This window comes from Ctenocephalides felis, unplaced genomic scaffold (assembly GCF_003426905.1).
Source record: "Ctenocephalides felis isolate EL2017-DRISC unplaced genomic scaffold, ASM342690v1 CF-g0.4_SCAFFOLD_01604, whole genome shotgun sequence".
NCBI lineage: Eukaryota > Metazoa > Arthropoda > Insecta > Siphonaptera > Pulicidae > Ctenocephalides > Ctenocephalides felis.
Window position 1 is genome coordinate 17,082,136 of NW_020537758.1, and position 24,647 is coordinate 17,106,782.

General features: G+C 32.1%; 2 protein-coding genes across 2 annotated transcripts in view; one reads left to right on the forward strand and one right to left on the reverse strand.

Annotated features, from left to right (window-relative positions):
- The window catches only part of LOC113372496 (G1/S-specific cyclin-D2-like), an 86,451-nt gene extending 64,876 nt beyond the window's left edge, over positions 1 to 21,575 (forward strand). Inside the window, exons 3-5 of the mRNA XM_026612832.1 lie at positions 1,873 to 2,032; positions 20,193 to 20,338; positions 20,766 to 21,575. Coding sequence (XP_026468617.1) covers positions 1,873 to 2,032; positions 20,193 to 20,338; positions 20,766 to 21,068 — 609 coding nt within the window. The 3' untranslated portion in view covers positions 21,069 to 21,575. The remainder of the gene's footprint in view (positions 1 to 1,872; positions 2,033 to 20,192; positions 20,339 to 20,765) is intronic.
- Positions 21,576 to 23,013: 1,438 nt separating this feature from the next.
- On the reverse strand, positions 23,014 to 23,418 carry LOC113373434 (thymocyte nuclear protein 1-like). Its single transcript, XM_026613728.1, has one exon. It carries the CDS (start codon positions 23,416 to 23,418, stop codon positions 23,014 to 23,016), a length of 405 nt encoding a protein of 134 aa, XP_026469513.1.
- Positions 23,419 to 24,647: the final 1,229 nt, after the last annotated feature.

The following is a 24,647-nucleotide window of genomic DNA, read 5'->3' on the forward strand; positions in this document are numbered from 1 at the left end:
GTGATTTTAAAGTAATGTAGTACAGTATCGGTAAAACATTTAACAAATAAATGCTTCTTAGATTTAGAACAATAAGGTGTCCCGGTTTGACCGGGACGGTTTTAATTTTCAACCTTGCTTTCCTGGTGCCGGAGTTTTTTCTGACGGGTTGACTTGACTTTTAAAAAAGATTAGCTTGAATTTAAATTTTTCTCATTAATTTATAATGAAGTTACAACTACCCATTATAATCTGAAAATGATATACGTATGCAATAAACTTTATATAAAACTAACAAAAACATTATGAAAGAGAATGTTGCGGAATGCAACAATTCTTTCGCTTCCAGTAGCCCTTTACTAATTATTTTAAACTTCTATATTCCAATTTACGAAAATTACCAAAAAATAGGTAAATCAAGTTTCTGACTGCTTGGTATAAGTACTTTAAGGTCAGTCAGACTTAACTTGAAATATGCACTAGAAATGTGATATTTAGATTGCTTCAAATGATACTTTGGGTTTGTTGAGGTTGAGGTAGTATTGTATAGTGAGAAATTTAGCTGTCGATTAGTATTAAATACTTTTTTCATCGGTTTTGTAGAGCGTTGAAAGATGCAATATCAAAACAAACATTTTAGTCAAATTTTGCATTCTTATTTCTGCAAAGGGTAAAACGATGCTCCCAAAGAATAGGTGCTGTTTATGGTGTAGAAGCCTTAAAAAACAGCAATGTTAAAATTGGTTTTGAAAATGTCATTTTGGTAATTTTCCACTCAATGCTGGTCTGGTTGTCCAGTTAAGGTTTTGAATAACCTAATTAAAGCAATAATCGATTCGGCTAATAGAAACAATTTAGTAGAAATTTTATAAACTTGGGATAATGATGCTTCTTAGAAAATAACAAAAGGTCATCGATCAAAATGTTGGGAATCACTAGTTTAGAGAGTATAATTACTGAATGTCAAATTGGACTTGGTGCTCCTCCCTATCCCATGTATTCAAAATACCAAAAGCCTATGGATTTAGAGAAAATACACAACTAAGTATTATTTACCATTTCGCCACTGATCATGTATGTAGCAAGTATATCGCACGAAGTACAATGCGAAGATTGCGGTCCCTCTGTGCGCCAGTGGACCGGTGGGTTATATATTCGGGTTATTCTTGGGAGCTACTTGCCCTACTGCATTCCGGGCGTCTGGAACCCGACAATCCCGACAAAAGCTCGCGAATGCCTTTGGGAATGTTATGCGTGAGACCTATATATACTCTTCGGTCTTCGGCTCGCCGACATAACAATTTTATGTTCGTACATTTTACATAATAACTTAATACTTTACGACGCTATGATTTAAATGTACTTTCATTGTTTTTGTTGAAGAAATATTATGCACCAATTAGCTTTTTGTGCCAATGAGCCAATTATTTTTAATTTTTCAACGTTATTTTTAATGATTGTTTTTAATATTCTATTGTCCCCACGACGAAGATGACATTGACAGATACTAATAAAACTTTTTATTTCAAATTTCTAGGTCATAATCTTAAAAAATATTTAATAATATAATGTGATAAATTATTTCATTTCATTAATCGACAATGAATTTATAAGCGAAGTACTTTACTGCATATTACTTTCCATAAATTATGTTGTGTTAATGCTTGCGTACACGCACATTTTAACGCACAAGCTTGCTTTAAATTATCAATTCACAAATAATCTTGCAAAGTTTTAAGAAATATTTTATAGGCCACTGTTTGAATAAATAGATAAACACTTATTACCATTTTTGTTTCAGTAGTAGAAATTTGTTTGAATAATTTATCGTTGCTTTAAATTTGTATTATTTTATATGTGTCAGATATCTATATTGGTTTATTCCTTTTCCAGCAATGGGAGCTCCTAGTTCTGGCGAAACTAAAATGGGACGTGTCAGTAGTAACGCCGCAGGATTTTCTAGGACAACTACTATCGAGGTTGGCACTGAGAGGAGCAGATTATTCAATGGTTCTCAGGCACGCACAGGCCTTTATAGCGGTCTCCGCAAGAGGTGAGCCATAAATCGAAAAATGTTATCTAAAAATTTACTTAATGGGAAAACACATAAACCCTGCGATAAAAGATGTCCCGGGAAATAATAAACTATCTTCATTTTTTCCCTCAGTTGTAACTGTAAAATGATAAGAACAAACCCTGATGGCGTACGAAATTATGAACTGTATTGATAGAAAGCGACCTACTTTGTCTATTTAAATAACTTAGCATTTTATTTTGAGTTTTGACTATTACGTTAATGTTTATAGAATACTATTGACCCAATGTAACGGACTTCCGAATAAATTCAAGGAATTCTACAGTCCTGAATAAACATGATGGAATATATTATTTCTAGGAAAAATAAAATAAACATAGTGTGTGGACATTTTAGATTTTTCAGACCATTATATACTTATACAATGATACGTTCAGTATAGATTTGTGTCATTGGGGCATTTCATGAGAATTAATTACTATAGAGAACTAGTGGGGTGGGTGGCATCGTGCCTTAAGGCAAATTGCTGGAACTTCCCGTACCGTAACGAAATGTTCGAGGAATACTGAGTATTTTCAACTAGATTATTATTAATATTGTAACATTGTCTAATATCTCTAAGAATTATATAAACTAAATTGCAAAGTTGAAATTATTTTTTTAAAGTATATTAGAACTATAGTCAGAAAAATCTGAATTATTTTCGATATACAAAAAAACATTTTAAAAAAAATGAAAAAAAAGTTGAAATTTTTTTTTCCAAAATCAATAATTTTGTTAAGACAAGCAGAAAGTTCTTTGAATCATTTAAATCGGACGCTTAGTTCTCTCAAAAACTGCCATTTTTTGCACATTTAGCTCCGTATCTTCGAAATGGCTGGGTCTGCCTTTGCCAAAAACTAATAAACACTTCTCCCAATCATTACTAATTGAATGTTTTTTAGATCAATCAAATCGGATACTCCGTTCTCTCAAAAACTCGATTTCTATTTTCTGCACCCTTTGCTCCGTACCTCCGTAACGGCTGTACCTGCCTTTGTCAAAAACTAATCAGCTCATCTCCCTATCAATAGGAATCGGATGTTTTTTGAACCATTCAAATCGGTTGATCCGTGCGCCCAAAAACGTGACTAGAAATTTGTATCCATACATACATACACACACACACACATCCATTTTTTCTGTGGTATGCCAAAATGTTCAGAAACTTTCAAAGCGTCGAGAAATGTAAAAAATTTCAATTCCGATTTTCGGCCGATTACAATAACTTACCCTACGGGAAGTTAAAGATAGGATGCAACATAAAATGTGGGACCAATTCTGCGATAAAATTGATATGTTACGGGTAATGTTATGTTACTGGTCTATATTTGTATGAGTTGGTAGTGACGAAGTGTTATGGTATTTGGTGTGCAATCAAGCATTTTACACATAAAATCCAACCTCCAAAACGTAAAATGTCAAATAAGAATTTGATCATTAGTGCAACTTTTTCATTTGGTACCACATAGGTGACATTAATCACATACTTTATGACGGACTTTACCAACTCATATGATTATAGACCTCTAGCATAGCTTTATCAATATTAAAATAACATAATCGGGGAATTGGCCCCTGAAACAATGAATGTATCGAACAAAATTCTCCATCAGAAGAAGACCCAAAGAGCGATCAGTTGGTCTTAGTACAAGGCGAATCCGGGTACCGGCGCGTCAGCCTCCGTGCTTCGAATGCACTCCGGAATTGAATTATGTTTGTCTGTCCCCCACATATTATTATTGTTATTGTACCGCGGCCCCGTGTGTTTCGTCTTGCACGATCGCTGTGACTTATCGACGCAGGTACACACACCTCAAATCGTCTTTTTGTTTTATGTTTTCTGTTTTTTCTGTTTCGTTTGCACGTCGATATATGCACGGGCCACATCCGATTAGCGACCGTGCTGGCATTTCTCTTGTTCAAACACCCTTTGAGCTCAAGTATTTACCCAGACTATATTCTCGGGTTCTTTGATTTGCTCCAAAGAAACGATTCTGAATGTCACCAGCACTATCGGTATTAAAATACAACAACTTACTAGAAGAATATTTAGAAAAATTGGGGAGACTGGGTACGGTTGTTACAGCTAAACTATACTGATTTTGACATAGGGTCCAAAGGGAGATGGATTTGTTTGAACGTGTTCCCATTATTGCATTCACAAAAATTGTGTTTTGTATAATAAAATTTAAAACTTACCATGTACACAGTGAAATATTTTGTTGTGAATATCAAAGGTTATACATGCCTTAAGGGGGTATTCTACAGTAGAGGCATGAGTTTCGCCTGGTTTTTGAAGCGCTGTATAAAGGAAACAAATAGTATTTTTATTATCGATTTTTTATGATTTGTTAATTGATATTTTATTATTACATAAAAAAATTATTAAAAAAAATCACAAAGTTATGAGCAGTCAAATTGGGAACTCAAAAAAAAGAGGGTGTTCTGGCGTGCATGATTCCAACCCTCCTGGTGATCTAAAACATAAAAAATAGATGGATTCTTAATTGTTATAGATGCCGCTATGATATGACCCTTGGATAAGTTAAAAAAAATTGTTTGAATAGCGGCAGTTTGAAAAAAAAAATTTTTTTGTTTTTTTTTAACAATTCCGAATTTTTTAAAAATACTAAATAAAAAGTTATAGTTTTGGGCAAGGTCCACGCGATAAAGCGATGTATAGAGAAGATCCTCTCCAAATTTGAAGTAAATCGGTTCATTAGAACTCGAGATATCCTTACCGCCAGCTCGAAAAAAGTAGTTTCGAGGAAAACGCGTTCAAAGTTTTGAGACAAGTCGGACCCGAACCGAGGCCACGTCACTAAAACGACTATAACTCAGGAAAAAATAGTAATTTTAAAAAATCCTTTTAATGACATATTTTTGAATAACTAAACTTTGAAAATATAAAAAAAAAATTTTCGATTTTTTCAAAATTCTATAGTAGAATACCCCCTTAAGTGGCATAAATTATATACCAATATTCTTGATTTGCAAATTCTTGATGTGGCCCACTTATAAATATCAAATCGAATCAATCTTCTTCTTCCACGTTTTTATCGCTAATTATTTGTCTTCTACTATAATTCATAATTAATCTAATGTGTTAAGACTAATAAAATAGTCATTTTTATCGTCAAACATATCCTGCGTTCAGTTTTTCATCGGCGTGCGCGTCTGTTTCTCAAGGCGTTTTTTTGTTGCGCCGCCTCCATCCTTTTAACAAAACGATATCTTCATTCTGGGACGAGTGCATTCGGGTACGAAGTGTCCTCGTGAGATCGCGAATTGCAATGAGAATTCCACTAAGACTCCCACGTGAATGAAACAAGGACGCTTCTGACATATAATAACGAGAGTTATTTAACTACGAGTATATTCGAAAAAAGTGATTAATAGCTTATTTTCATCAGATTTATTGGAAACTTACCCCAAATTATGTGACAGAACAGGATTTTTTTGATATATCATAGAAGGTTTCATTTTTTTAGTATTCTTGATGGAATAATTTTCTAATGAGTTTTTTTTAAATGATTCTAATAAAAATCACATAAGAAAATAAGTATTGTAAACTAGAGAATTTTTGTGGTTGGCTTGTTTGATATCGTTATCGTTCTGAATTTTTCGTCCAATTTATTACTTTTATCGTCTTCATAGAGGGCAATCAAATGGAAGTGCGAAGTTCATATCGCTGGTGGTATGTTGAGCGGTGCCGCACTATAATCAAGCGACGTCGCATAAATTCGACAATGCATGGGAAAATATAATATAGGTTCAGTCGAAGCCGAATAAAGAGGCCAATGAATGCAAGGCAATGAAGCAAATTAATGCGTGTTGAGACAATGCAATTCGGTGCTCGCAAAATTTGACTTCAGGCTGTTTGTGACGTCATGGAGAGGATATCGCGAATTAGCGTAAGATGACGGCGAATCAACTCGCCCAGAATGTCATGACCACGAAGCGGCAAAAGGATATGTGGGTGGAAATCAGAGCGCAATTAGTTCAACAACCTTTCGGCACAAATAGGTTAAAACATCAATCTCTGTTTACATTTTAATAGATAGATTTTAATTTACTAACTTTTATTAGCTATCGCTTCAAGAAAGAATTTTTCGTTTTTGTCAAGTACTTGGGAAAGGACGCGTTTTAACAATATAATAACAATCGTGTTATTGCTACATTTTATTGACGTGATTGAGAATTGATGAGTTTTTTTTACGGTTCTTGTAACAAACCATAAAAAAATCAAGCGTGCGCCATCAAAGACAAAATATGACGACAACAAATGCATGAACGCATGTAATATTGGTTTATTTTACCTTGGCGTTTTTGTCATTTGCCGCGCATCTCGGCTCATTTTATAGTGCTTTCGGAGAAAAGTCATTCTTCCACGCATTAGGCGACCATGCCTTTTGGTTCATTCTCATAATAATGAGTTGCCAAATCCGTCACGGTTCTGGATTAACCCTGCCTGAACGTGGCGCATCAAAGATGACGATTTTTCACGATGGATTAATTGGAAGTTGAATTTATTACTTGCAAAAAGCGATAAATGATTTACTAACTATCCATGCGATTTAGTGGCTAACTGACGGAGTAAAATTTGTAGAACTCAATTTACTGGCAATTAATTATTTTTAATTACAATCCACATGCAAATTAAATGACGTGCTTTTTATCACAGGAATTTAGTGGCGGCAGAATCTGTTATTAATATATATACATACACATACATATATCCCAGTAGATTTTTTTAAATGAAATATCATTGGTCCTCCTCCCAGTGAGCCTCCCAATTTGTGATAAAGGGTTGACTTGTTAACTAGGATAGGTGATTAATCTGTTTCCAAACTAGGTGCATTTTCTAAACAGCTATTGGTTAGTGTATCGCCGAATCGGTGGCGATCTGAGACCGCACACTACGCATTCCTGCACGGTTCTCAGTTCGGGCGAACGTGCTCTTCACTCCTCCCACACGCCACACGCATTTAAACCCCGTAGGCCACGACCATATAGTATTCGAATTCATTTGGCAAATATTACAAGTGTATGAGAATCACAAGTTTGTCAATACCTACCCAAAAAAACTATATGTGATATATCCAGATTTTGATAAGGCGACTAAATATTTTTAAATTACCCTTCACAATAGTGTTAAAAAAACACTACAGTAAATAAATTAAATTTGATATTAAGAAATATATTTATCCACATTCTTAAATCTCAATTCTTATTATATCATGCGTCTAAAGTCAAGCTATCATTCGAAATCCGCCGTAGAGCAATTTGTTGTGCGGATCCTTTATTATCCATCCCAGCGTGAATGGATTTCTCAATGAGAAACGAGATAGGTACCTAATCTTGTAATCTTCGAAGATATTCATATGATGTGGATCATCATAATATGTGGTCCGCGATTTTTTTTTGCCTGGTCCTATCTGCTGCTAATATTATCTCTGGCGCTGTGTGCCGAAAAAAGAGGAAATCCAGACGGGCGTTCTGAAGGTCTTCGGTATTCGGGACAGTGAACCCTACTCTAGATGATATCAAGGTCAATTATTTTGCAGTTTTTGTATACATGTTTATGAAAACATTCATAACTATTATAAAAAATCGTCTTTTCGAAGAGAATGATTCTCTTCTCGCAAAACTGGTTGGTCACTAATTCTTGAAAAGAACAACCGTAATCTTTTTATCTCGATGAAATTTGACTATTGTATTAATAGTCAACTATGTCACTTTTAGTCGTTTCATAAATCGTGTTGAATTATTTTTACATTGTTGTAACAGTGAGTTTAGCAAGTCATGTAGTCTGCTACAAAAGCATTATTGTGTATTGAGAAATTGGCTATAACGATTTGCTCCATAATAAATTGTTCTCTCTAATACTTTTTTGTAATTAATGTGAATAATCTACTTATAGTAGATATATTTGGGATTTAGGTATATATTAGGTATTTTATAGGACGATTCAATACAATATTTGAATAATATAAAATAAGGCGCTCGGTCGACTTTGAGAGGTCCTCCTTTTAAAAAAATGTACTAAAGTGTGTTGGCAAGTGGTATAATAAAATGCTTCCTTTAAATTACTCAGTTTATTTTAAATGTTAATTGGTTCACGGTTCAGCAAGAAGAGAATTTATTTTACATAGCTTTAACATGAACATAAATATAAGATGGCGGATACATAGGGGTAGGGGAAGAGTATTGCCAACATTACTAAGAATAATGGCGGGACATTTGAATTACAATATATCACATAACACAAAATGTGTCAAACAATTTTGTCCAGCAAGTTTCATCAAAAGTTGGTTTATTTAATCAAGATTGAAAATAATAAAATACTAGACTGTACTAATAATAAATTTAAGTATTACTTTATACTTACTTAAAAGTTACTTTTCCCAATATGCATTTATTTGCTGTTCGTAGCATTTGCTCTGGCCGTTCTGCCGTAACTCTCTCCACTGGCTCCTCTTTCGACGCTAACAATACGATACGATACGACTGGAATCTCTTCCCCACTCGCCACTAACAAGCCGAGCGGGTCTGCCCGGTGTCTGCTAGCCGTCTAGCCGTGCTTTGCCGCGGAGCGCTCCTCCTGGGCAGGGGCGCGCGCTTGTGGAATAAAGCTCTCTCGTGATAATAAACTAGTGGTGCATGGCATCGGCAAATTGCTGGAACTTCCCGTACCAAAAATTTAATATATAAAAAAGCTTTAAATTTTTTTGAAAACTGAAAAATTAGATTTTTGAAATTTTCGAAAAAAATTGACTTTTTTGAAAAATCTGAAATGTTTCTTCACATATTGAAAATTTTGAACATTTTTCAAAGCAATCGCGCTGCGTAGCTGTTTTAAACACGAAATATCGAAGCTCATAATAAGTTCGTGTCGGAGTCGGATAAACATTGGTACGAAACCCATAAAAATGTGAACAAAATTTGTACTTATTATTAAAATCCTTATAAAATATCTGATAGTTTGATGTGCATATGTGCTAAAAACTAATCAACACGTCTCCTCATCAATACTAATCGAATGTTTTTCGAAGTTATCGATGGAAATTTGTATTTCGAACACATTTACACACACATACATCCATTTTTTTTAAGGTATGCAGAAGATTTTTCTGCATTTTCTTATTAATTTACCTTACCAGAAGTTAATAAATTATAATATATATGGAGCGTCCATTAATCACGTAAGGTTTTTAGGGGGAGGGAGGGTTTGACAAAAAATCACGTAATATCACGTGGAGGATGGAGGGTTATAGTAAGATATCACGTATATTTATTTTTTACCTGATTTTTTTTTTAAATTCAAAATAAAAAAAAATTGAAAAATTTTAGTTTTATCACGTAACTAAAAATACACGTGATATTTGGCGAGGGAGGGGGGTGATTTTGAATATCAATATGTATCACCTAGGGGGGAGGAAGAGTCCAGAAATCCTTAAAAACTAGCTCACGTGATTGATAAACGCCCGCCTCCTAAGTAATCACAAAATTAAACCACTAGAATTCAAGAACTACATGCATTTATTTTTTCAATATATAGTTTATAATAATTTCTGAAGAAATTAAGATATTATATCATAAGAATTTCTCTATATATAATATTTTTCAACTTTGTTTTATTATTTCGTTAAAAAAAAAGATTAATGTTTTGTAAAATTTAATAATTTAAAACTTTCACGATATAAAATATTCAATTGGGAATTATTCAAAATTAGTGTTGCATTTTTTTTTAATTTTATATCGTAACATTGTTTATTTGTTTTTATATATACTCATACTTATTAAATACACCACAATTCTTGTACGTCAAATTAAAAAAAAGTAAAATTCAGCTTACTGTTGAATATTTAATAAGCTACATAGCGTATTAGCGTACCTTCCTATAGAGAATTGTGGTCACAATATTTGCAGATACTTGTAGATACTTGAGCTGGCGGTGGTTTTTGCAAGTACAATAACCTAGGCCTATTTAAGTTGAATAACATAAATATGATAAGAATGTCGAGTATAATGAATGTAGTACAAAAATTTCTTTTACGAACTTTTCTATAACTTAATAACATGGGAAAATGAGGATAATGGTATGTTTTCGATTGCTAAAAATGTCACTGTGATTTTTTTCTACCAAAGCGGTGTGTTCAATCGATTTGTATAACATGCAAACGAGCTTTTTGGGGGGCCTAATATTCGAAAGTTTACCTTCATTTAGGTAAGATCTCGCCGTTCGATTCAGCCTCCATCAATTTTTCTCTGTAGTCTTTTGTATGTGTATGAGAGCACCAACATACTTTTAATTTTTGCTGGTTTTGTTTTTGCAAATCTGGTTTTTAACGGGCGGTATTTTCTGTTTAACCAATGCGCAATCATGATTGGACGAAGATACCTGTAATATTCGGGGCGTACAGCTATTAAAAACTGATGAATGATTGGGTAATAAGTGTATGTGTAAATATGCTCGATTATCGCATATAATGGTTTCAATCTTTTCAATCTTATTATAATACTTACATGTTCGATAACATGTTTGCTAGAAAATATTATTTTATAAGAGTGTATGTCATTTAACATGTCATTTAACCTCCGGGATCGAGCTCCTTTTAATTTCGGATCAGCGCAAAAGAATTTAGAAGAATTAAAAGCGGATGTATAAATAAACATATCCTGCACAATATGAGAGGATGTGGCTGCTGTCTTGCAAAAACTTAACTGCTCCCTTCCCATGACCAAATAATGAAATGCAACAAGTGTTTACTGTGTGACATAAAATAAAAACCTTCACAATCATTCACTTTCGTATTTTATGGGTATAATACATACACAGAAAACAACACACAAATGTAAAAATAAATATATGCATTTTTATTCATAATTAATTATAAAATGCATTTTGAAATTATAACAAGCATTATTAATACAAATATAATGAATGTATTTAAATACATCAGTTGAAGATTTGCTATTGCCGCAATTAATATTATATATATTAATATTTGATAGTGCCGCAAACTAGAATTTAATATTAATATAACTGGGTTTTTTGCTTGTCTTGCTTGTTGGTTGACGATATATTAGCAAAATTGTTTTTTGATATAGAATACGACTAAAACTAGTGGGGTGGGTGGCATCGTGCCTTAAGGCAAATTGCTGGAACTTCCCGTACCGTAACGAAATGTTCGAGGAATATTGAATGTTTTCAAATAGATCATTATAAATATTGTAACATTGTCTAATATTTATAAGAATTATATAAATTGAATTGCAGAGTTGAAATTATTTGTTTAAAGTATATTAGAACTATAGTCAGAATTAAAAATAAAATCTGAATTATTTTCGATATACAAAAAATTAAAAAAAAAAAAAAAAAAAAAAAATGGTACTATTTTTTTTTTCCAAAATCAATTATTTTGTTAAGACAAGCAGAAAGTTCTTTGAATCAATTGAATCGGACGCTTAGTTCTCTCAAAAACTGCTATTTTTTGTACATTTAGCTCTGTATCTCCGAAATGGCTGGGCCTGCCTTTGCGAAAAACTAATAACCCCTTCTCCCAATCATTACTAATTGAATGTTTTTTAGATCATTCAAATCGGATGCTCCGTTCTCTCAAAAACTCGATTTCTATTTTCTGCACTCTTTGCTCCTTATCTCCGTAACTGCTGGACCTGTCTTTGCCAAAAACTAATCAGCTCTTCTCCTTATTAATAGGAATCGAATGTTTTTTAAACCATTCAAATCGGTTGATCCGTACGCTCGAAAACGTGGGCGAAAATTTGTATCCATACATACATACACACACACACACACACACACACACACACATCCATTTTTTCTGAAGTATGCCAAAACGTTCAGAAACCTTCAAAACGTCGAGAAATGTAAAAATTTTCAATTCCGATTTTCGGCCCATTACAATAACTTACCCTACGGGAAGTTAAAAATTGTGAAGAGCAATGTTTTTTCATATTTCATTGTATTATTTTGTAGTTATTTTGAACAATAATAATTATGCTTTAATGATATTTACGATTATATAAAAATACATACGATAGCGTTCAATCATAATTAAGCAATTAAAAAGTTGTTTTCGGTTTCTTCTTAAGCCGCTCTTGCATGTGTGAAGCATTCTGCGTCGAGAATCATCGCGGCAAGAAGCCTCTCGTTTCGCAGCTCGAAAAGGCTAAAGTTCGAGGCGCTTCAAATGTTTTATTTTTTTTATTTCTGTGCCGCCCGCCGCTAACTGCCAGTCAGACATTATGCGATTTCTCCGAATGCGATCTAATAAATTCTTGCGCTCGTCAATTCATCTCTATCCTTCACTTAACCATTAATACCTCATAAAACGCCCCATATAAATAGAAACCTTGAGATTTTAAATCGCGGTTACCGATGAGAATATTTAAACAGGAATTTTGAACGAATTCTCGAATGCATTGTACACATCGGTATTGAATTAAGTGCATATCGGCTATCGATAATAACAACGCAAATCGAAATTTTATTATATGCATGTCAAAAATGACGCACCTGCACACTTCTGTATTCTGCTGCATTCTACGGGACAATAGCTATGACAACATAGTGCAGGACGGTTTACATGTTCAATCGAGGCAAAAAATATTATAATTCATTCAAGATCCTATTGAAAAACTCCTGTTACTACTTACTCAAGTTATAATAGTTTACAGTCTCAACTTGACTCTTTCCACTCTTGGTGTATCTATAACAAATTACATTTAAATATATCAAAGTGCAAGATTCTTAGTTTTTCACATAAGCGCGTTCCAATACTTGTTGATTATAAAATTTCTAACATTAGCATTGATAGATGTAATAAAATTTCAGATTTAGGTGTTCTATTTGATTCTGGTTTGTTTTTCACGGATCATATAACTGATATTTGTAATAGAGCACATAAATCTTTAGGTTTGATACTGAGAAATTGTAAACAATTTAAATCTACCAATGCACTTTTTTGCATGTACTATTCTATTATACGTTCAAAATTAGAATATGGTTCGATTATTTGGTATCCTCATCAAATCAACAACTTTGATGCGATAGAGAAAGTTCAGCGAAAATTTCTGAAATACCTTTATTATAAAACATATAAAATTTACCTTGAACGTGGCTTTGACCACAACACTTTACTAAAAGAATTTGGTATTCCTTCCCTTGCCTCACGTCGATTTATCCGTACAATTATGTTCTTATTTAAGCTTTGCAATAATTCTATAGACTGTCCTCTTATTTTTAATCAACTATCCTTTAATGTTCCTAGACTATCTACGCGCTCACAATTATTTTTCAATTATCCTACTCCTAAATCTAATTCTTTCTTAAATTCGCCTATTTCACTTATGTCGTCTAACTTTAACTTAATTAATAATGAAATAGATATTCACAACACTTCACCTAATCAAATAATCTCCATCTGCACAAGTTAACCTTTTTATTTTCTTTTCAAATATCTCATTATTTTATCTTATTCTGTTTATAAATATTATTGTTACATTCTGCATTATATGTAATTTTATCTTAAGCATTTTATGTTACTAATTATATATTGTAATTTTGTATATATTCTAATTGTATTCATTATGTAAAATAATTGTATTTTTGAGTCCTCTTGGAGAAATCTGTGAGCTATATATTTAAATAAATAAAATAAGCCTCTAGCTGTCCTCCAAGATTTTACATAAAATGTATTGATTATTACCTACTGTATGTGTTAATTAGTAATTGGCGACCTGCTTAATATACGAGTCGATAATTTTAATTCGGATACGAAACCCTCCCGAGATAAGGGCACACCAGCCCGCGCTTCGCACGAAGTCCTGTATCGTGGGAGCGAGCCCCCGGCGCCTCGTCTCTGTGGGTCAAGACACGACCGCCCCACGGCAGTCCACATACACAGATCTGTTGGAATACCTCTTTCAATGCCATAAATTACGATTCTGGCGATAATGCGTTAAAAACATCTTAGAGTATTAACGAGATATTACCGTCGTTGACATTAAGTTATCGTCGGTGTATGAAAGAAAACGAATTCATTATTAGACTCACATACGAGATTGTTAATCAGTACGCGAAATAATATATGTGCTAGAAGGTGATATTTATTGATTGAATAAGGATTAAATAAAAATTATTTTTAAAAGTTTATTCTCATAAATAAATGTTTTCAAATCTTTTTATCTTAGGCTTTTTTAAGGGCATCTGTCTGCATACCGCGCACTTTCCAGCAGTATGGTTAATAGGCATAATAATCCTGATGGAAATACAATAACTTGATTCGCTTTAGTGTTCTGCAATATGAGAATGGGCACGCATAATAAGAGTGAAATGCCGAACACAACACAGCAAAAACCAAACAATACAAAACTGCAAAACCTCACGACTCGCATTACTGTCGCCAAATGCTCATGAAACGAGAATGAGCATTCCTTGATCTAATAGCACAAGAGCTGACGAATACAAAATTATGTTTTCCTATATAATGCATCAAATTAAAGGACATTAGAAGTCGATAATACTTTATCAAACCAATCTCATAAATAGTCATGTGAAAGACATTTTTATTATAGTCCTAAATAAATCATTTTCAAAGTACTTTATTTGATACCAAAGCGCCTTAATAACTCATACTTTCTTCACACAATTTTTATACCATATGGATCTATTTGAAAGGATACGCGACCATAAAATTATTTATCGCGGCCAAGATAAGGATGCAGACATCAGTAATCATCCAGATAAGGAATATTTGTACAGAGTATGTGAATGATCTTCACAAAAACTAAAATGCAAAAGTAAATAACGGAAATACGGTGAAAGTAAAAAAATTGAATCTCTTTTTTATATACATTTTTGGAATTTGTACTATTCTTGTACACTTACAGATATACAACCGATATAGTTATTGAAAGATTTTGACAAATTGAAGAAAAACAATTTTAAATCAAACAGTGAGAACTATTATTTAAATAACTAAATTTTTTACATGTTGAAAGTTCATGCAACTTGTCTCAAGGTAAAACTCCATTTACAACTGCTCTATTTATGCAGTCATATCCTCAAAATATTCTGAACAATTTGGATTTTTCAAAAATTTCAATTTTAATAGCAAAACGTCACTGTTTTTCGTCAAAGTTCTATAAGACCATGGTATATATCGCTAAAAAAATCCATAAAAATCGGCTTAAATTTTTTTTTCAACAGTTAATTACAAGAAAACGGCTCGGTAGATTTTCACTTAAAATTAATCAGTACCATTCCCAACTAATATCTTTCGAACAGTTTTTGGTTTTTTTAAATCGGTTCGGTAGGATGAGCTTAAATGTGGACGAAAAGTTTAACACTTTTTTTCAAATTGCAAAGAAACGGCTTGGCCGATCATCAAAACTGACAAACAATAGTTCTCGTCGAGATACATCGAATGGCATTTAAATTTTTGAAATCGGCCCAGCCGTTTTCGAGAAAACGTCGATTTACGGCAAAAAATCTGTTTACATACACACACACACACACACACATATTTTTTCCAAATTTGGTCTCATTCGATTCAGAATGGCTTGAAACGTCGAGAAAACATAAAATTAGCGAATCGGATTTTTTGATGAAAACATAAACTTTTCCTTCGGGAAGTTAATTAAATTGTTGCTAAACTTATCGTATAGATTGCTATGAAAAATAAAACAAAAACAAAAATACCAAAAATTGTGCCACTCCTCCATGACGTGTATATTCGTCAATCACAGTTTGTAAATATGATTTTGTAAATTATTATATACTCACTTTGCATTTTCGTCACTAAATTAATTCGATCTAGTTATTTCCCATTCGCATGTCGCGCGGAGCTTTTTACACGGCCAATCGGAGCTTTCAAGTTTTATGAATGGAAAAGCGCGGCGCCTGCGTGTGTGGTCACCGCTCTCCTCTAACCCATACATGCCTCTCGTTCGCTCCGGCTGCAATGTCATTCATAAGTTTTTAGTTTTTGCTCTGTTCTTATCCGTGGACATATTAACGCCTGCTTATTTCATAACTTGATTATACGTTTCGTTTTTTATTATGTTTATACTTCAATTTAATTCGTCAACATCTCTTTTAAAACGTGATCATTTATTTTACGATAGCAATATAAAACCATTTAAAAGCACAATTATAATCAGGAGTTAATATGAAATTCGACAACACGAGCATTTCGCTGAAGTAGCACGTATGAGAAATCGAGCTGAAATTGGATAAATGATTTGTAAAAGAAAAAGAATGAAATATAAAAAAGGGGTAACATTTAACATTGTAAATCTATTATGAATATAATATAAATACTAAAAAATAATACAAAAGAACAGTTATAAAAGTCAGATGAGATCAGCGAATAATTTTTGGCTAAATCGTTTGGATGGATGTCGAATCTGCTTCATCAAAATTTTATAAGTCAATGATTTTAAATGAGAATAATACTTTCAAATATTAACATTCATTTTCATTGATTCTATTAATATAAATTATCCAGACCAGATTATGCAGAAAAAATTCATTCACACAAAAAATCTGAATTTGTATGTGCATATGTTTCTGTCGATAAAAAACTCAAGGGCGTTTACAAGAATATTCTCAGCGGAAATTATTAATCAGCTGGCATTAAAATGTGTGAATGATGCAAAGTCCCTAAACATATGCTTATTTTTGAATAAGTTATTGGGTTATTCGACAGTAGTATAAACTGAGAGATTTTTAATAATTGAAATTTATTAATTTAACAGTTATTTAATTATTAATTTTTGACGAATTTTAATGAATAAAATATTTCTATACAACGTGATATTGAATATGAGATTTTCGCCTGATCTGCGCACGTTCGATTTTCGCTTTCTGTCTTTCGGCGGGGATATGGTCCTAAATCCCAAATCCCCCCAAAACCCAAATTGGAATCGGTCTGAGGTTATTACTAGCGCCGGGCTTAAAACAGTGAAGGACCGGTTTTATATGCTTTCGCAGAATTCGATAATAACTCTTGTGCGCAAAACTATTTATCGACTTGCTTCTAAAACTTTCGGACCTCGAAAAGAAAACACAGAAAAAGTCCTATATTTTTTAGTAATTCATTATTTTATTGATGATTACAATTATTATAAATATTTTTTATTATTAAATTTCTTATTATTTGGATACTGGTAGAATTTGAAATGCTTTGACAACAGATAAGAAAGGTAGATTGTGACAATGAGAAGCACTCTTAAGTTTTTATCAGTGTGCTATATTTTGTGAGATAACTAGAAATTGTACGTTGTTTACATATAATTCCATATGTTGTCTACAAAAATACGTTTCTTAGTTATATATCTTCTTGCTTCAACTGTAATTGATCAGTTTATTTCATTTTAACAATTTTTTGGTTCACACAATATGGGTGGTCTTTAGTAAATATTTGGAATTTTGAAATGACTGTATTTGAAGTAGTTTATAACTACGCCGATGGATTGTTTACAAAATTAAGTCTTTTCCAGACGTCTAATTCGTTTCTCATTCGTATAAAAATTCAAGATGTAATGATTGATATATGGCAACGGGCTACTGAGCATGTGAACACTTCAAATTTAAAAAAATGATAAAATCTAAATACAAAATTGTTACCATGCTGTTTTAATAAAATTTGTGTTACTATTATTTTAATCTATTTACCTACTTGTTGTTTTCTGAAAATCGCATAAAATTGTTGAATCAATAAGTGTCGAGCGCTTCGTTTGAAAGTGTGCATTGTGCGTGTTGGTGATGATCATTGGTGGAGCACGCGTTATTTCGCTTTGTTGCATTCCTGGCGGTTTTTGCACGGCGGTGGAAAGGCTAAGGACTGAGGACTGAGGACCAGTTAGCAGCGGCCAGAGCGCTATATGGGAACACGTTCTCACGCGTCGCCGGCGTACGTGTGCTTTGGCCCGGTCTGAACTGTGTGGGCGCCTACTATACCATACCACCTCTTACCTCCGGACTTCATTCGCACAATGGAATTCAAATCGCAAACTCGCCACTCGTTAATGAATATATTACAAAAATGGATGAATGAAATAACTTGATTTAAACCAGCTTCAAAATTATTTCATATTATTGTGAAAAATGTATTGTCTTTTACAACATATGTCAACCATTTCAAATATACTTTGCCATTAAACCAAGTCGAAAAATTAGCTATTTTCTAAAATATTTTTATTTTATTTTCAATTAGTTTACACATTCCTTATCATTAATCTTTATATTAATTAATTATATAAATGAAATAGAAGCTCCATAGTCGATACTGGGTTTTCATAAAACTTTAAAAAACTTTAGAGTCGGAGCTGATTTTTAGATGCCACAGATATAATATTAACGTATTATTATATATTGTATAGTTTAGCAATATTATTTAGTGAAAAAAAAACATATTCTCATTGTATCTCAATTTGCTTGATTTGTGCGTTGGTCCACGCCGGTTACCAGCTTTCATATATGATGGGTTTCTTATTAAATTAATTACGTTAATTTAACAAAGTAAGCAAATTACTACTTTTAATTTTTTGCTGTCATTTATTCCTAGTGAATTCAACAAGAAAGCTTCACAAAAATAATATTTTTATACGATTTTTTTTCATCAATGTTTTTCATATTAAAAAATGAGATCCCAGATCTACTAGTTATATGTTTTTGAAATAATCACGCACCCTAATATTAAAAGTACCTACCGTCGAAATGCGTGCACAGAACTACTTAAAATTAGTGATATCTTTTCTGCAAGGCACTGATAATAGAGATCTATAATCATTCATAATAAGATCTTCGTGCATGGTTATGCCAAATCTCAAACAAAACAACTAGATTACACGGCTAGTTGCCGACACGGTCAACAATTAACCCTATATCATCGTGAAAAAAATAGAAGTGTGTGGAGGGATAAAATTCTTATAATCAAATTATATGGAATTAAATATTTTGCTACTTATTCTAGTTTAATACTTCTTGTATTGATTTTATATAATATATAAAACTATAGTTTATATTTTGAACGAATAAGCCTGAAATATATATCAACAGTGACAAGAATATATTAGTAAAACTAATAATTGATAATTTAATATCAATTTAAAATGAAAATTTTCTGCGAAAAATATATCAGTTCTCATGTTGGCTGATTCAAGGTCACGCCTCTCAAAATTCACTGTACCAATTTCATGTCGGCCGTTCCTTTTGCTCTCGACCAACTATCTTCTTCGTTATCTCATATCGTGCCCCGTGTGCCAGTTTTCATTTTCGGCACTTTTGTCTACATTCGCCCGCGGATCGGACGCCGACGAATTCGTTCTGCGCGAACATCAAATTATTGAGCAATTTCGACGGAGATTTAAATTACATGCCGCACTCTGTTTAGTGCGATCTCCTTTAACTATCTCGTTTCACATCATCGGAGGCGCCGACGCGTGGGTTCGTCTCTCACCCTGTCTGCAGATTCAGGCGCTGATTGTAAGAAAAAGCGAAAGCTACGAGATAGAGCTTGCTACGAAATAATAGTTGCTAATAAAGCTGAGTGAAAACTTTATTTAATATTTATAGTATTTCAATGGATTTTATACCAAATTCATTTTCTGCCCGCAAGCTCTTAGCCTGCCAATTCAAAAAGCTCTCTTTACGGTTCGCCTCCATAATTTTTGATTTTACGATCCTCTATTGATTAACTCGGTGTGTGAGAATAATTAAAATTGTCGGCGAAACGTCTGCGATTATGCCAATGTTTTTTTGCGTCCGTGACCATTCCACGCCGTGCATAACATACCTTTTCTTTGTCACTTTTCTTGTTTCCGAACACACACACACACACACACACACACATATATATATATATATAATATATATATATATATATATAATATATATATATATATATATATATATATAATTAAGAATATAAGTCCTACTTTTTCACTCAAACAATTATTTACTTAATTTTTCAATTAGGCTCTTGCTCAGTTCATAAAAATTCCAGTGTTTGCTATCTAAGCGTTAGAATTTTTTTTATAAAGCAAGATTCGAATATTTTATTTAATTCAAAAATATAAATGTTAATGTTTTCTGTTTTTCCAGATCACGGATTCTCGCAATATACACCCAGTACAATATGTGCGGCTAGCATTGTGGAAGCTCTAAGCGGCATGGAATGGTTCAGCCGTAGCGGCCTTACTATGGCTGCTTTCATTGATTCCCTGCATGATATTATTAATGTAGAACAGGTAATTATGTTTATATAAACGAGTGTTTTTATCTGAGTATAATATAAAATGCATCAACGGAATTAATATTTTGTTACATTATGTGGCCATCTCAGTTAGTTTTATAATAAGTAATTTCAAGGAATGATATCCATGATTAAAATTCAGAATTGAATTGTATTATTAGTTAAATTTCAATTAGATTTTATTTCTGATCATTTGAAATGCATGTGATATGGTAAAAAAGCTCCATAGTACCAGCAGCTTTTGATTTAGCGGCGGTGGAGCGATCTAGTACTTTTATGGTCCAAATCTGAATCGAAAATTTCATAAAGTATCTTCGAATGATTAATAAAGAATATGCATTATATTTATTAGTTATGTCATATGTGTTCTAAATTACATATTTTATGCGCATTTTTATACTTATATTAATTATCTATTATAGGATTTCATCCATTCTTGTTGGGAACGCATTAATCGCCTAGTACTGGAGTGGACGGCCAGCCAAACGCAGAATACATCTCCGTCCGCCACGTCCTCTCAGTCAATTTCTGTATCCGCTGGGGCACCTCGAAACAGTATTGGTAGTGCAAGCGATTCTGCTTCATTCGACGGCCAGAAAACCCGCGTATCAGACATAAGTGATAGAAATACTTTCTCCAATCAACAAAAATCAGAGAGCAAATCAGGTTCCCGCAACCAGACTACGTCTGTGACACCGACGGATGTCAGAGACGTACATTTCTGAGGGCTTCTGGTTTCGGTAAGTTACAATAGCGAGGCTTGACAAAAAAACTTACCGCGGTGTTATACCGAGCAGATTGTGCGAAGAGCAATGTGATACTAGACGCGGTTGTATACTTATGAAAACATTATTCTTTCCAATGATTGGCATTGCTGCTAGATGAACTTAATAGAAGCATATTTCCATTTTGCAAAAAACTTCTATTATTTTCTAAGATAGCAAATAAATGTGTTGATAGCGAATAAATAAGTATTAGCCTTACTTAACACTTTATAAATAATAAAAAGTAGCAGAAACGATCGTGTGTTGCATAAAAATTGCAATATCAAAAAAGCATGTAAGTGGTATGAGATATTAAAATCCTTTGTATATATAGTCTTTCATAACACTTCATGTGTAAAATGTACCTAATATGTAGATTATTCATTATAATTAGTATAAAAATTTAACTATTCACAACTGTCCAGTACCTCTAAATTACATAAAAGACAAGAAATATTATTATATCGATTAAAAAAGGGGAAAAGCATAGTTCTTTGCATTTGCAATACTTCATTTGTTTATATTGGGATACGAATTTTATACTCAATGTTTAAAATAAAAAGATATTTATCAATTGTTACTAAAGAGCCCAGTTGTTCTGATTGTAATTGTAAGTATATTAAGATTAATGCTTATAATTTTACATTATTATATAAGTTAAATTTTAACAAAAAGCCAAAAAAAAAACAAATTAATGAAACTACGTTATAAAGTGTGTATAGAAGGGGAAAACTAAGAAATACGCTTCAGGTGCATTTTGGCCTGTTTCCAATGCACTTGATAAAAATATATACATGTAATAACATATCACAATTCATACTATTTTTACAATACTATACACTAGACAACTGCATTGTAGGAATATAAGATAAAATATGTTTATAGATTTCTTTTTAATTATTTAGTGCCAGTGCTTTGTTAGATATCATTCTATGAAGTTAAGATGTAACGTAATTATCCACATTATATACAATACATTAGTGGACAGGCTGATTTGCAAGTGTGTAATGATTTTATATACCACGAATAACAACAAATACCACTGGTTAGTCATTTGTAATTAAAAAAAAAGTTTAAGCATTATCGAATAGTCTTAATATTTTTGTAATACTTAAGTAGTTTAGATTAGTATTTTTATATGTATAAATGTTTCTATATTAAATTTTTAGTAGAATAGATAATGTACATATGAAATATATAACTAATGTTATGTCAATTATATATATTCCAAAAATTTATATGGTACATACATACAAAAAATTGTGCATCCTCGGTCTTCCAAAATTTAAAGCCAATATAAGTAAATTTATTAATGATCAAATATCTACGTAGAATCTATATTTATGTATTATTAATTATTATGAGATATATATTGAAATTCATACAAATTCATAAAGATATGTAATTACAATTTTTCAAGAGTTTTATAAAGTTATGAATATAACCACATACCACTGCCAGAATTGAAATTACAATTCATAAGATATACTGAAATAATTATAAAGATAATGTATGAAGAATAAAATATGGCATAGTCTTGATCTTGAAAATTGTACCATTGATTCTTCAATAATTTTGCTTGTCAAATGCCATATAAACTATTCTGAAACTAATTAGTAATACGTTATCTCCACATAATTATTTGTCCGGCTAATTTTTAAAAGGATATTTAGGATGTAAACAAATGAGTTTGTATGCAAAGTACAGCTTAATCCTATGAAAATATATGAAAGCTTTATATTCTTATACCTTATATATAAATTTAACACTGTAAATACAAATAGCAAATAATGTAATGATGAAATCAACAAAATATAATCTTAAACATGATTTAATTTTTTATTTTATATACAACATACAAACAAAAATGTTAAAACATTTAATTAATTACAATACATAGTATATACTAACTATCTTTACTCATTTTCATAATTTCCAACCAACAGCTTTCAGAAACTGGCGAAACAGATAATCGGGACTGTTTCAACATGAGTAAATCTTTCAATTGGGGATTCGATTTCAACATTGCAAGTGTTACTGGATTTTTTAGTGGTTTGATGAATTTCACATCTACCATTCCAAATTTAGGATCATCTGCCATGTAATGTTCTTTGATAATTTCCACTATACCAACTATTTCTTTGTCAGATACAGAATGATAGAAAAAAGCTTGATCTCCAATTTTCATTGTTTTCATAAAATTTTGAGCTTGGTAGTTTCGAACGCCATCCCAAGATGTAATTTGGTCTGTTTCCATTTGTTTAAATGAATAAGTGTTGGGTTCTGATTTTAACATCCAATATGAAGGCATGATTTATAATAATACTAGTTTTATAACCGTCAAATCTGACTGCTTGTCAGATGAAATGTCAAAAGAGGAGTTAGCAAGTTTAAAGTGAAGTAGAATTTGCGCGCCAAATTGCTGTCACCAACGTTATAAAATTAGTTGAATATAAAATTTAAACATTGCAAAATGTCATTTGCAATTTAATAGTGGTCCTAGACAATATAATAATATAGTGGTGGTGCATTTTAATGTCTGTGCAATATCGTTAACGTAAAACGTTAAAATGGTTAGTGCCTCTACAATAATAATGGGTGAGTACTTTAGTAAGGCAATATTTAATGTTTCTTATTAGTTTTTAACAACAAAAAATCTATTCCATAATAAGTCTTATATTTCAAATTTACTGCTTGCAAAGGAAACCAATCAATCGCTAATTTTACAATTCAAGAATAATGTTACTTGTTTTGATGTTCATTTAAGTATATAAATTAGTTATAAATTTAAATTCCAATTATTATTCTTTCATTCATGTGTTCCCGAACAAGTGCTACTTGGACTAATGGCAGAACTCGTACAGATGAAAGATCTGCTACAACTGATTCCATTGTTTGCTGATTTGAACCTTGTAGAAACAAATACAATTAATGTTGATTAATTATTATTTGATTCAATTTAAACAAATGTTCACCTGCATCAAACTTTCTCTTCTAAAGCTGAATATAACTACTGCAAGCAATGGCACAATTTCCAATGAATCGTATCCTAAAATCTAATATATACAAAAATTATGAGTAGTATGAGCATAATATATACTTATTAATACTTTACCAAATCCCATAAAATCAGAAGCTGTTGAGGAATAAGATGCCCACTGAAGATTCTCATTATCCATTTAAACACCAAACGTAACCTTGGAAGGTAATAGAAGTTTCAAATGATTTATTTCAAAATAAGAGAGTTAAAGTACTTACGGATTAACATCAATATTCCGAAAATGTGACCACAATTCTGGCTCATGTGTTTGAAGCAATCTTTCAAACAATAAACACAAACATACTATACCCTGCAGTTGTGAGATGAAAACGATCATTATAAATTCAATTAATATTTTGCTATGTCAAATACCTGAGGATGTGTTGATAAAGTAGTCAATCTATGGCAATATCTGATATAAAGGCTCGAAACGTAAAGTAAAGTATCAACATTACTATGTAGATAGCAGAATGGAGCAGCTGTAATAATTCAACTTGATT